The following is an 11,634-nucleotide window of genomic DNA, read 5'->3' on the forward strand; positions in this document are numbered from 1 at the left end:
GAATGATTGAACACACCACCCTGGCCACCTGCACCTTACCCTCCACTGCCATCTCCACTGGTGGTTTAAGTTAACCCAGCCTGACCTTGCACTGGAGCAAATGGGAAGTTTCCACAGCCTTTGTGACACTAAAGCAGTAGGTAGCTGCAGAGAGGCAGGAGCAGACAGCTGTTTGCATGACATCTCCATCCCATTCAAACAAGGTGTTAGTACTTGTGTGTTACAACCGTGACCTTCTGATATGAGGGATGCAGAGCTGATCAGGCAGCAGATCCATCTAGTGCCCTATTTTGTGTCCTACAATGGCTCTTGGCAGATGCCTGGGGACGTCCGTAGGACAAAGGGAAAGATGTTGCAACATTTGGTAGCATAGTCTCACAGCCCTCAGCAGCTTTATCCTGATGTAAAAACTGGTTGTGTGGGAACTGTGCACATTTTAACTATTTGTTGTGAATCCATTCCAAAATTATTACAGTTGTGTGAAACCTGCAGAGACCAAAACAGGAGGGGAGGGAAGGCATGGAGGGAGGTTGGGTCTGTTTAGGGGGGTAGGTGTCCCAGGATTACATGCTGCAAGATTTAGCTTTTATGAATCTGAAAACCATGGGAATTGCAGCCACTGAGATGTGGGACTCACCACTCTTGCAACTGAGCTCTTGAGCTCTTCCAGTCTGCGTGTGGCTGGTGGAGCAGAGGTTGAGCCTTCCCAACTGAGTGTCCTCATGTTCATAGTCCCATATGTCATTCTGTCTTAGTTTTGTCCCCACCTGAAACATGCTGGCCAAGTTTGTGGGTACAGACTAAGGTGCCCAGAGAACAACTCTGAGCCAGTGTTAAGCTAAATTCACCCAGGACTGTCTGAGCCAGTGTGTCTCCCTGCTGCCCAGTTGCACTCATTTATCTACATCCATTTCTGGTTTGTTAGAATGTGCAGGCTTCATATGGAGGGAGCTTAAGATGATCCATTTATTTTACAGAAGCCACAAGGCAACTTTTTAATTACCACTGAGTTGGCTAAATTTTAACAAAAGTATTTAAGAGAGGAGGGGCTGACTTTCCATCCTACTTGCCTTCTGCTGAGCCATTTAGTAGATCCTTTGACTACTTTTTGGTTTCAAACCATTCATGAGCAGCATGCTCTGCTTTATCCTATGAAACATTATTTCAGTCTGATAATGTAAACCCTGCTCTAGCTTTCAGAGATATTAATAACTTAAGAGAATTCTAGCAAAACAGGGGGGTGGACCTGCCTTTTGTGCCTCTTCCTATAGGACATACCCTCCTGAGTGTTTCCAAATTAAATGAAATTGTGATCACTGGATCATAGAAGCTGCCCAGCTTCAACATGATTTACCATGTCTGGCTCATTTCCTAGAATTAGGGAAAGAAAAGCTCCCTACTTGGAAAGCTAATCAAAAAACCACTTAAAAATTCTGCTTTCTAGAAAATAATTCCCCTGTGTAGATTTTGAAAGGTTGTTATCCTAAGCCAAATAAAAATTCATTTAAGTTCTGAATCAGTGACAATATTTTTCATAGCTGGAAATATATATATTTTTAATTTATTTCTTTTGCTTTGACTTTTTCTTAGTTCTTTGAGATTATTGCCTGAGATCTGAGACTTGGGTAGGGTTTTTTTTATTTGTTAGATCTGAGAATAAAGCTGTCAGTGCCATTAAATTTTTATTGGCCTTGTTCAGTCTTTTCAAAATTTCACAAGTTGGCTGTCACAAAGGGGAGACGGGAGTGCGAGGTTAATGTTACAAACAGATGTTTTAATTAAAACTAAAGTGTATGATAACATTCTTCAGCCTTGTCTACTGGTTCCATTCCATTCCAAACACCACAGAACACTGGGACACAGCTTCATAGATCTGTCTTCTCCTAGCAGAGAAGCAGAACCTTTCAGCTGCTGGGATGAAGGTGGCCCTGGAAGGGAAGTGAATGGAAAAGGCATTTGCACAGGTTTCCTCTCTTAAAACAGCATGAACTACAATGCAAATTGTCTTGTAATTTGCAGCAGTGGGTTTCTCACGGCATGGTCTTTTCACCCTGCAAAGGAGAATATAGGTAGGTTTTGCCAGGGGCAGCACAGAGGGAGACAGTCAACCATTAGCACAGAGATCTAAATGTGGGTGAAATCAGAAGGAACTGACTCGCTGTTCGTGTCACCTCTGTGCCAGACATAGCATGCAAGCCTTTTGATTTCTCAACTCTCCATCCGTTAATAAGCAGCAGGTCAGGAGCTACAGATCTCCAGCTGTAAGTTCTTCCTCCCTTTTTATGTTTTGAAGAGCCTGTGAGCCATTATTCTGTATTGTGCTGTGCATTACAGAGACAAGCAAGCTGACATTGGGTGAGTAACACACCCCAAGTACCCATGGGAAGAGATGTTCCTGCAAAGTGATTACCTTGTGCCTAACCTGGAAGCTTTTGATGGCCCTACTCCATAAAGGCAATGTTAGAAAACATGCTGAAATTTTTCAGGCTGGATTAATTTATATAAATTACATGCCATGATGCTTTATCCTTCAGTTGTGGTTTAAAATTACCATTACCTCATTGCAGTGTAAAATAGTGGAAATGAAGGAAGAAAAAATGCATCCCTTTATTTTTTTCTGGAAATGGGCCTTTTCTCCCACATCCTTGTGAAAGCTGCTCCTTCCGTTGTTTTGGGGGGGGGAAGGGTTACTTTCTATTTCTCTTCATCCTTCTGATTTCCCCAGTTTGTGCTTTTGGTACAATATCTATGCTGCAAGAGATCGGGAAGCTTTTTTGCTTAGCAAGACACACAGGACCAGGAAGGATGTAGGATGTGAGTCCAACATGTGGTACAGTGCTCCTGTGACCAGTAGTTTAGATTAGGACAGCAGTATTAAAATCAGTAACTGCTGCATTTATCTCCCCAGCCCTAAACATACATATTCTTCTGCCCAAGGAGCAAAATAGCAGGTGTAAACTGAACAAACATGTACATCAGCAGCTTGACGATATTGGAGTTGGGGAGAGGGAAGACTTAAAAGGAAACAACTACCAGGATTATTTTGCAAGAGCTACTGAGCCTCTATCTAGACAAATGACAGAAGAGAGGCTCTAAATCCCTTGCCTTGTCTTGTAAACTGGCTCAAGACAAGAAGAGTTTGGCTGGCAGTCTCTGAGTGTGATTGTTGAAGGCAAACCTTCTTTCCTGCTTGGAAACCTTCTTTCCCGCACGTGAGAAGCTGGTGTTTTACATCCACGTTAGGAGGTCAAGGTGTTTGTCATCCCTTTGCCTCAGACTTCACCTGGAGCTACGGTTACACATCCAATTTCACAGAACAAATTCAGGCAGTTATTGGAAAGAGAGAATATGCTCTCTGGGCATCTGCCATGCTCCCACTCCCTGTCTGGTGCTGGCACAAGCATTTGTGTAGCAATGTTGTCAGTTTTTAACTTGATTGGATCTTGGTGACCATACAAATGTTTGTGCTGCCATGAAGAACAGGACTGGAAAATCTGGTGGAGAGCTGACCCTCATCTGTCAGTCTTGTGCCTGATTAATATGGTCAGGTAGCTGGTTCTGCAAATTCAGAGACTCAAGTCCTTCCCTTGTGAAAGCAAGGTACTTCTGAGCTTCCATTTGTCTCTTTCTGTATTACTGCCTTCCTCTGCGTTCAGCTTTAGCCAGGTGTAAGAAGAGCAGGTAGACAGAAAGGTCACCACACCTCTAGAGCTTCTTCAAGAGTTGCTGCTGAGATTTCCAGAAAACCTATCACTTGAGCAGACAGCCTAGCTGGCACCAACCCTGGTGTGATAGAGGGAAGACTTTCCATCCCATTGCCAGCACTCACAGCTGGCTTCCCCCATTTTCATAGCTTGTGTCCTTTCAGCCCAAGGGGCCAGTTACAGCTTCATCAACCATGCCACAGAATCACTTGGTGCAGGTAGTTCTTAATAACATAACTAGAAGTTGTCCTTAGACTGTCACTTCTGGTGTTTTAAGCCATATATGTCCTGTTGGCTGTTTCATCATGCTGTCTCCTCCCTTGCATACCCAGTTCTTCCACTGCTGGGAGTCCAGGCCAGATTCAGGCCAGCCTAGATAACCTCTTCCCATTTATTGAGCCACCCGTTCCTTCCAAAATTTAAGAATTTTGGAGTAAGCTGTACCAAGCATTGACGTTGTTTCTGCTCAGTGTGCCACTTCCTCACAGGAAGCAGAGAAAGGTGTAGATTTGCAGAGTCACTTGCAGGTCCATGCTGTGTACTTGTCAGGGCTCTCCCTTTAAACCTTCTGTGGGAGAAAAGCTGCTCAGTAGTAGGGGTTTCAATTGGTTTGTTTTCTTTGGTTCAGTTAATTTTGCATAACTGAGTAGAGAGCATATAACTAAAACTAATCTGACATCCATGCACATGGGAGAGAGAGAGCAACCTCTTGGTCCAGGGGTGGATAGCCAAGGGTTGATGGATCTACATTAGGAAACTAATGTAGATCAGGAGCTGGATTAGTTCTTCTTACAATGTCATCATAAAGGCAACATACTGGTGTGTAGAGCCATGATAAAGATGACCAGGACAGTTAGCTTAGATTCAGGTGGGAGGTGATTCAGTTCCTCAGTGCATCTGTAGCCTTGGTCAGATTTGATCCCTATGGATATCAGGCAATGAGTGGATGTGAGTAGATGTATATCCACCACACTGACCGTGTACAATGTAATGCACTGCTCCTTTGTGACCACACCTAGTTTGTTGAAGTGCTCTCAAAGATCTCATTGTGTTTTAAAGGTCTTAAATATCACACTGAAGTGCCAGAAGACAAAGGTAATAGAATTTTGGACAGTGCTCGAGTAGGGTAGGCACTGATTTCTTGTTACACACCTATAACTTATTTGGGGTTCACATCCACACTCCAGGGTGCTGCAGTCTTAACATCTGCTGAGCCAATCACTGCACATCTGCTGAGCCAAATTAGCCATCTTTATGCATACCCTTGGCCTGTGGCAAATACCAGGTGAACAAATGAGGCTTTTGGCCTTCCTTCACCTTGGGCTAAATTAATTCAAATGATCTTGCATAATCTGTGGGTTGAAAGCACATGTGTGTACATACACTGTAATCACCTTTGTGCCTGAGTGGTAACGGGCTTCTTTAATCATGCCAAGTGCCCACCTGCATCTTTGAAGACATTTTGCCCTGGTAAATCTGTCCCCTGCAAAATGAGCTTGCCTGTTGGCACAGGAAGTTTGGGTGTAGAAAAGGGGATATTCACCCTTTCTCTAGGTATCAGATGATGGCAGCTGTCGGAGGGTGGAGCACCAGCCTGACAGGCTCCTCCTCCAAGGACCACTCATTGCAACTGCTTTTATCATCTGGATATCCCAAAACCTTAAAAAGAGAAAGTGTTAACTCCATCCTATTGGCACAACTGCTGCTTAATATCCAACTCCCTCTTCTAAGTTTGCATTTTTATTACATGACCTTTCCCTCCAAGCAGTGAGTTTTTAACTCAGCAACAGCAAATTGCAGTTAAGGAAAGTAGATAGAAAATGCAAAATCACTCTACAGTATGTAGCTTTTTAATCTCATTCCCACATTCAGTAAAAGTAATGAGATTTCTTGTTTATATTTGTAATCAGCAGAGGCAACTGACTGTGATGAGAAGCCGGACATTTCTCTACTACAAACAGGTAAAATGCATTAAAATTTTTATCAGCTTCCAATGTGTGTGTTTATTTATTTATGGCACAGAAAGGGCTTCTTTAATCATGCCAAGTGCCCACCTACATCTTTGAAGACATTTTGCCCTGGTAAATCTGTCCCCTGCAAAATGAGCTTGCCTGTTGGCACAGGAAGTTTGGGTGTAGAAAAGGGGATATTCACCCTTTCTCTAGGTATCAGATGATGGCAGCTGTCGGAGGGTGGAGCACCAGCCTGACAGGCTCCTCCTCCAAGGACCACTCATTGCAACTGCTTTTATCATCTGGATATCCCAAAACCTTAAAAAGAGAAAGTGTTAACTCCATCCTATTGGCACAACTGCTGCTTAATATCCAACTCCCTCTTCTAAGTTTGCATTTTTATTACATGACCTTTCCCTCCAAGCAGTGAGTTTTTAACTCAGCAACAGCAAATTGCAGTTAGGGAAAGTAGATAGAAAATGCAAAATCACTCTACAGTATGTAGCTTTTTAATCTCATTCCCACATTCAGTAAAAGTAATGAGATTTCTTGTTTATATTTGTAATCAGCAGAGGCAACTGACTGTGATGAGAAGCCGGACATTTCTCTACTACAAACAGGTAAAATGCATTAAAATTTTTATCAGCTTCCAATGTGTGTGTTTATTTATTTATGGCACAGAAAGCAGTTTTCAATAATCCTGGCGTGCCATATACAGTCAGGTGATTGCACACAGGACCCAGCTATCTTCAGTTTTGAATGGCCTGTATTAAAAAACAAATGCATCAGAATCTTACTATTTCCCCCTCTATTTCATCTTCATAAAACCTCAAGGTTCATGGTAGCAGCTAAGCTAATAAGGCCACTAAGTTACTGTTCTTATGCCAGATAGAGACTTGTGCTCATCCTGGGTATTTCTGGGAGTTTTTTGAGTTCTTGATGGAGTTACTGGTAGAGACAGACACAATAACTTGAACTGTTGCATCTATTCAGTTGTCCAAGGCCTTAGCAATAATATATTTGGTTCAGAGAAGGACTGCAAAAGTATTTATATGCTAGTTAAGTTCTGGTTTTCTTTTTCTTGAGGTGCAGCCACTCTGCCTTAAAAGCCTCAGAGTTGCTTAACAGCAGCATCACTATGCAGTGGCGTCAGGTTTTTGCAGACTGTTGCACGTGGTATTGAAATCAAGAGGGGGTGAGACTGAAATTTGAAGCACCCTCTCAATAACGGTCAGTCCATCAATGGGTGCCCTGATGACAGAAACTGAGCTGCCAGCCTCTGGAAATCCAGTGGGGCTGGAGTCTTGGGAGATGGGAGTTTCCCTGCATTACAGGGTCATTTCCCTGTCATTTCACCAAGGTGCTGCTTGTTATCCCCAAAGCCATAGAAAAAGCAGGGAAGATCTTGAGCAGACAAATAGGGTCACGGGTTATGGTGCATTGTTGCTGTGTTCCTCAGGTGTAACAACAAACGGTGGCTGCGGATCAGCGATGTTATTGCTGCAAAGGAGAGTGCTCACACTGGGTTGCTGAGCACACAGCACAGTACCTGGAGGCCGTGGGGTGGATGGCAGAGCACTAGTCCCATGGCAGCATCTGTCCCCTGTGCAGTCTAATCTCTGGTGGGAAGGCTGGGGAAGGAGCTGTCACCCACTGCTGCAGTGTGGCCAAGCAGCAGCTGCCAGCCGTGCAGCGCTGCCGTTCGAATCTCCGCTGCCGGAGCACGTGCAGTTACTAAGGAATGGGACCAGGGAAGCAGTTGGGAGGACAAGCAGCTATAGTCTTGTTCTGGCACGGGCCCAGTGGGGGCTGGGAGCACGCGCTGGCTGTGAGCTGCCCTGCTGCTTTCTTGGCCAGCTGCTGAATAACATTTCAGGGGACGGCTGGGATAATAGATGCAGGAAGCTCTGGTTTGAAAGGTCTCTTCCAAGTGACATCCTGTTCGTTTCCTTTATCAGGGAGGGAAGCAATTCCGTTGCAAGAGGACCCTAATAAAGGTTGCTAATGCAACGTAGTGTTATCTTTTCACTGCTCTGGTAATCGTTTTAAGAAGCAGAATTATTGCATTGCTCTGCATTCTTTTGAGCACAGTTTCTGTAGTTACTACTTGCCTTGTACGTCACTGATGGAAATGAGTGTGCTGAGGTGGCTGTGGGAGAGAAGACCACTCCCTTTCCAGCCCACAGCAGATCACCACTGCAGTCTTCCTGCTCGTACACCTTTGAGCATCAACACTTCTTGTACTATCTGTGGAATGATGCCTAAATAAACCACCCTGCAACTGGCACTGGTGGGGAGGTGATGCTCACAGGCTGCAAGCCAAGTCTTTGACTCACACTCATCATTATATGTGTGCGAGGGCCTCTTTTTACTATATATCTGTGTGATATCATACTGTTCTTGGAGGCAAATTATTTAAGGTGATATACAGACAGTATAATGGCAGTAATTATGATAGAGAGCCAAAATACAGATGCTTTCTGTCAAGGAGCGTAGCAAAAGAGGTGGAATATAACTTTTACAGAGGGATTTCCCTGTCTTACAAGCGGTTTTATAAAGGGTGTTACTGACAGACTCTTTAAAGAGAGCCTTCATGAGATTTATCCAGCTGTCTTCTCTGTTTAGCTTGAAAAATCTTTGGGGAAGAGTCTCTCTGACTGTGTGTTTGTACAGTGCCTGGCACAATGGGCCTCGGTTGCAGATGACAGCTAATATTGGATAAAGCACAGCCTCGAGTTGTGCCAGGGAATGTTTAGATTGGATATTAGGAACAATTTCTTCACTGAAAGGGTTGTCAGGCACTGGAACAGGCTGCTCAGGGACATGGTTGAGTCACTGTCCCTGGAGGTATTTAAAAGCCATGTAGATGTGGTGCGAAGGGACATGGTTTAATGGTGGACTTGGCAGTGCTGGGTTAACGGTTGGACTTGATCTTGAAGGTCTTTTCCAACAGAAATTATTCTATGATCTGTGGTTAACCTGGTATGTTGGTAGAATAAAACCAGCCTGAATTGGATTGCTTAAGAGGGAATCTTGCAGGAGACTGGATGGGGAGGAGAGGTGGGGTACAGAAGCTATCTATGACAGACATCAGATAGTTGCTTTCTTCGGCTTCAAGAACTGAACAAACTTGGGAAGCAGGAGCACGCAGAGTGAATTACTTTAATCAATTATACATGTTGGTGCCCAGAAAAAGGAAAAACTCAGATGCCTTTAATCTGCCTTTGCTGCTCCATCAGTCCTGCTTGTGACAGTGGTTAACATTACCAACAAGATATGTGGATATGTGGACTAGTGATGTCGAAATGCCTCAACATCTGGATTTATGGATCCCAGTCTGTGGCTGACACTTCATTTGGGACACCTCAGGCAAAAGGGTGGTTGCTCTCAGCTCTTCATCGTTGGTTGGAAGAGAGCTGATTCCAGAGAGAAGGTCAGGTCAGCTGTGGTCAGGTTTGGAGGTGTCTCTCCTTTGGTGCCAGCTGAACTGCGCTCTGAGTGCAGTTAGTTGGTGTAGGTGCCAGGTTGGCTGCTCAGGGACATGGTTGAGTCACTGTCCCTGGAGGTATTTAAAAGCCATGTAGATGTGGTGCGAAGGGACATGGTTTAATGGTGGACTTGGCAGTGCTGGGTTAACGGTTGGACTTGATCTTGAAGGTCTTTTCCAACAGAAATTATTCTATGATCTGTGGTTAACCTGGTATGTTGGTAGAATAAAACCAGCCTGAATTGGATTGCTTAAGAGGGAATCTTGCAGGAGACTGGATGGGGAGGAGAGGTGGGGTACAGAAGCTATCTATGACAGACATCAGATAGTTGCTTTCTTCGGCTTCAAGAACTGAACAAACTTGGGAAGCAGGAGCACGCAGAGTGAATTACTTTAATCAATTATACATGTTGGTGCCCAGAAAAAGGAAAAACTCAGATGCCTTTAATCTGCCTTTGCTGCTCCATCAGTCCTGCTTGTGACAGTGGTTAACATTACCAACAAGATATGTGGATATGTGGACTAGTGATGTTGAAATGCCTCAACATCTGGATTTATGGATCCCAGTCTGTGGCTGACACTTCATTTGGGACACCTCAGGCAAAAGGGTGGTTGCTCTCAGCTCTTCATCGTTGGTTGGAAGAGAGCTGATTCCAGAGAGAAGGTCAGGTCAGCTGTGGTCAGGTTTGGAGGTGTCTCTCCTTTGGTGCCAGCTGAACTGCGCTCTGAGTGCAGTTAGTTGGTGTAGGTGCCAGGTTCGAACCTGCTCCCTCTGGTGGCCTCTGTGGCCACCATTAGCAAAGTCCTGGAATTGACGAGAGCAGGTGGTGTTTTGTTTTCAAAATCCTCTTTCGGCACTCAAAAGCTTTGTGAAAAAAAGGTGCTGGTACATCCTCATAAAACTAAGGAAGATGTTTTTGCCCAATTTTAGCACTTCTGAGCAGAAATCATGCTCCTGTTGTAAAATCCTCCTCAGTGCTAAGAGGGCCTTTGCTTTAAAAGCTGTTGATTGAAGGGTGTTTAAAGTAAATTGGAAGAACTGTGGCAGTTCAACTTGCTGGGAACTTCAGTGCATTGACAGATAAATCTCAAGAAAATACTGATTTGTCTCTGACAAAGGTTATCAAAGCTCAGGTCTTCCACAGTTCCAGCTTTTGCACCTACCAAAAGCTGAAGTCTGTGTCCAGACCTGAGCTGAGACAGATCAGACAGGTCTGGGGGTAATTACCATGGACTAAGAAGAAAGACTGATTAGTTTCTTCGTGGTACAAGAACCTGAAAAGTGTGAGATAGATCTTTTATCAGGACGCAGATGTGGCAGCTTGTAGATTCTTTCTACGTAAGTTGGTGTTGCAAAAAGGCTCATCTTGTTTTGGTTTTCAGTTTACACAAAGCATCTGGATTTTGTGCTTTAAAGAAAAAAAACAAAAGGAAGGCATAACCCTTAAGTTCTGCATGTGGAAACAAATGTAAGCCAGCTGCAACACCCTTTTATTGAATCTTCATCTAGAATATTAGATTTGAAAGATACATACAGCCTGGGACCATCAGAGAGCCTTCCTTATGCCCATGCTTTGGACCACAGCTGTGCTGAGAATTTCTATAGTTTCTCCACACTGGGGTTAATTTCAAGATGAGAAAGAATTTTTATATCCCTAAAAGAAGCCAAAACACTTAACGTCCCAATCCCTGGGTCCAGGGGTGATACAGCTTTGTGAAAAGATGAGAGCAATCTCTTGGTAAAGAAACAGATGATAAGAAAACAGCGATAATCCAATTCTATACAGGTTGTCTCCTTTTCTCTTGAAACACAATATCAAGAAAACGAAACTTCAGGGGAAAAAAAAACCCTTTTTTGAAATCTTAAATATAAATCCTTTATTGTAATATAAATCCTTATCCTTTCAGTGCATGATTGTATGAGTCTTCCCTTTTCACTGGGTTGTATTTGCCTCTCAGGCTGATTGATGTCTGTCTGCTGCTAGCCCTGTGTTCTTAGCTCTCTCGTTGTAATTCTTCTGTCCATCTTTCATTGTTCTGTTTAGAAAAAGCAGATTCTTAAAGTGCTTTTAAAAAGATGGGATATAATCATACGATGCACCTTGATATGTGTCTGTGTGTGTTCTCCCATATGTATTTAGACTGCTGTGGAGTGGTGGGGTTTTTTTTCCAAAGAAGATCCCAAAGTACATACTCTAGGTTTAAAATTCATGTGGTGCTTTTTTTCACTTCTTCAGAACCATAACTTCAAAGGGGTGAGCAGCACAGTGCAGTTTGTGCTGAAGTCTAATGCAGCACTTTACATCTGAAGTGGGGTGCACTATATCTTGTGTGAAAAACTTTGCTGTCAAATCTGTATTTGAAAAAAAAATCTATTTCATTTGCTTTTCTTTAGCCTGTTGAACTCGACTCTAAATGAAATTTGGCAGCCACTGCCTGTGTAGACACCAGCAGTTCAGCCCCATGAGAAGTTAAAGTTAGAACCCATATG

General features: G+C 43.6%; 1 protein-coding gene across 1 annotated transcript in view; it reads left to right on the top strand.

Moving 5' to 3' along the window:
- The window catches only part of BEND7 (BEN domain containing 7), a 45,271-nt gene that overhangs the window by 33,109 nt on the left and 528 nt on the right, over nucleotides 1-11,634 (top strand). The window contains exon 8 of the mRNA XM_010001287.1: nucleotides 5,615-5,665. Within this exon, the coding sequence (XP_009999589.1) occupies nucleotides 5,615-5,665 (51 nt within the window). The remainder of the gene's footprint in view (nucleotides 1-5,614; nucleotides 5,666-11,634) is intronic.

This window comes from Chaetura pelagica, unplaced genomic scaffold, assembly GCF_000747805.2.
Source record: "Chaetura pelagica isolate M959 unplaced genomic scaffold, ChaPel_1.0 scaffold66, whole genome shotgun sequence".
NCBI classification, from domain to species: domain Eukaryota; kingdom Metazoa; phylum Chordata; class Aves; order Apodiformes; family Apodidae; genus Chaetura; species Chaetura pelagica.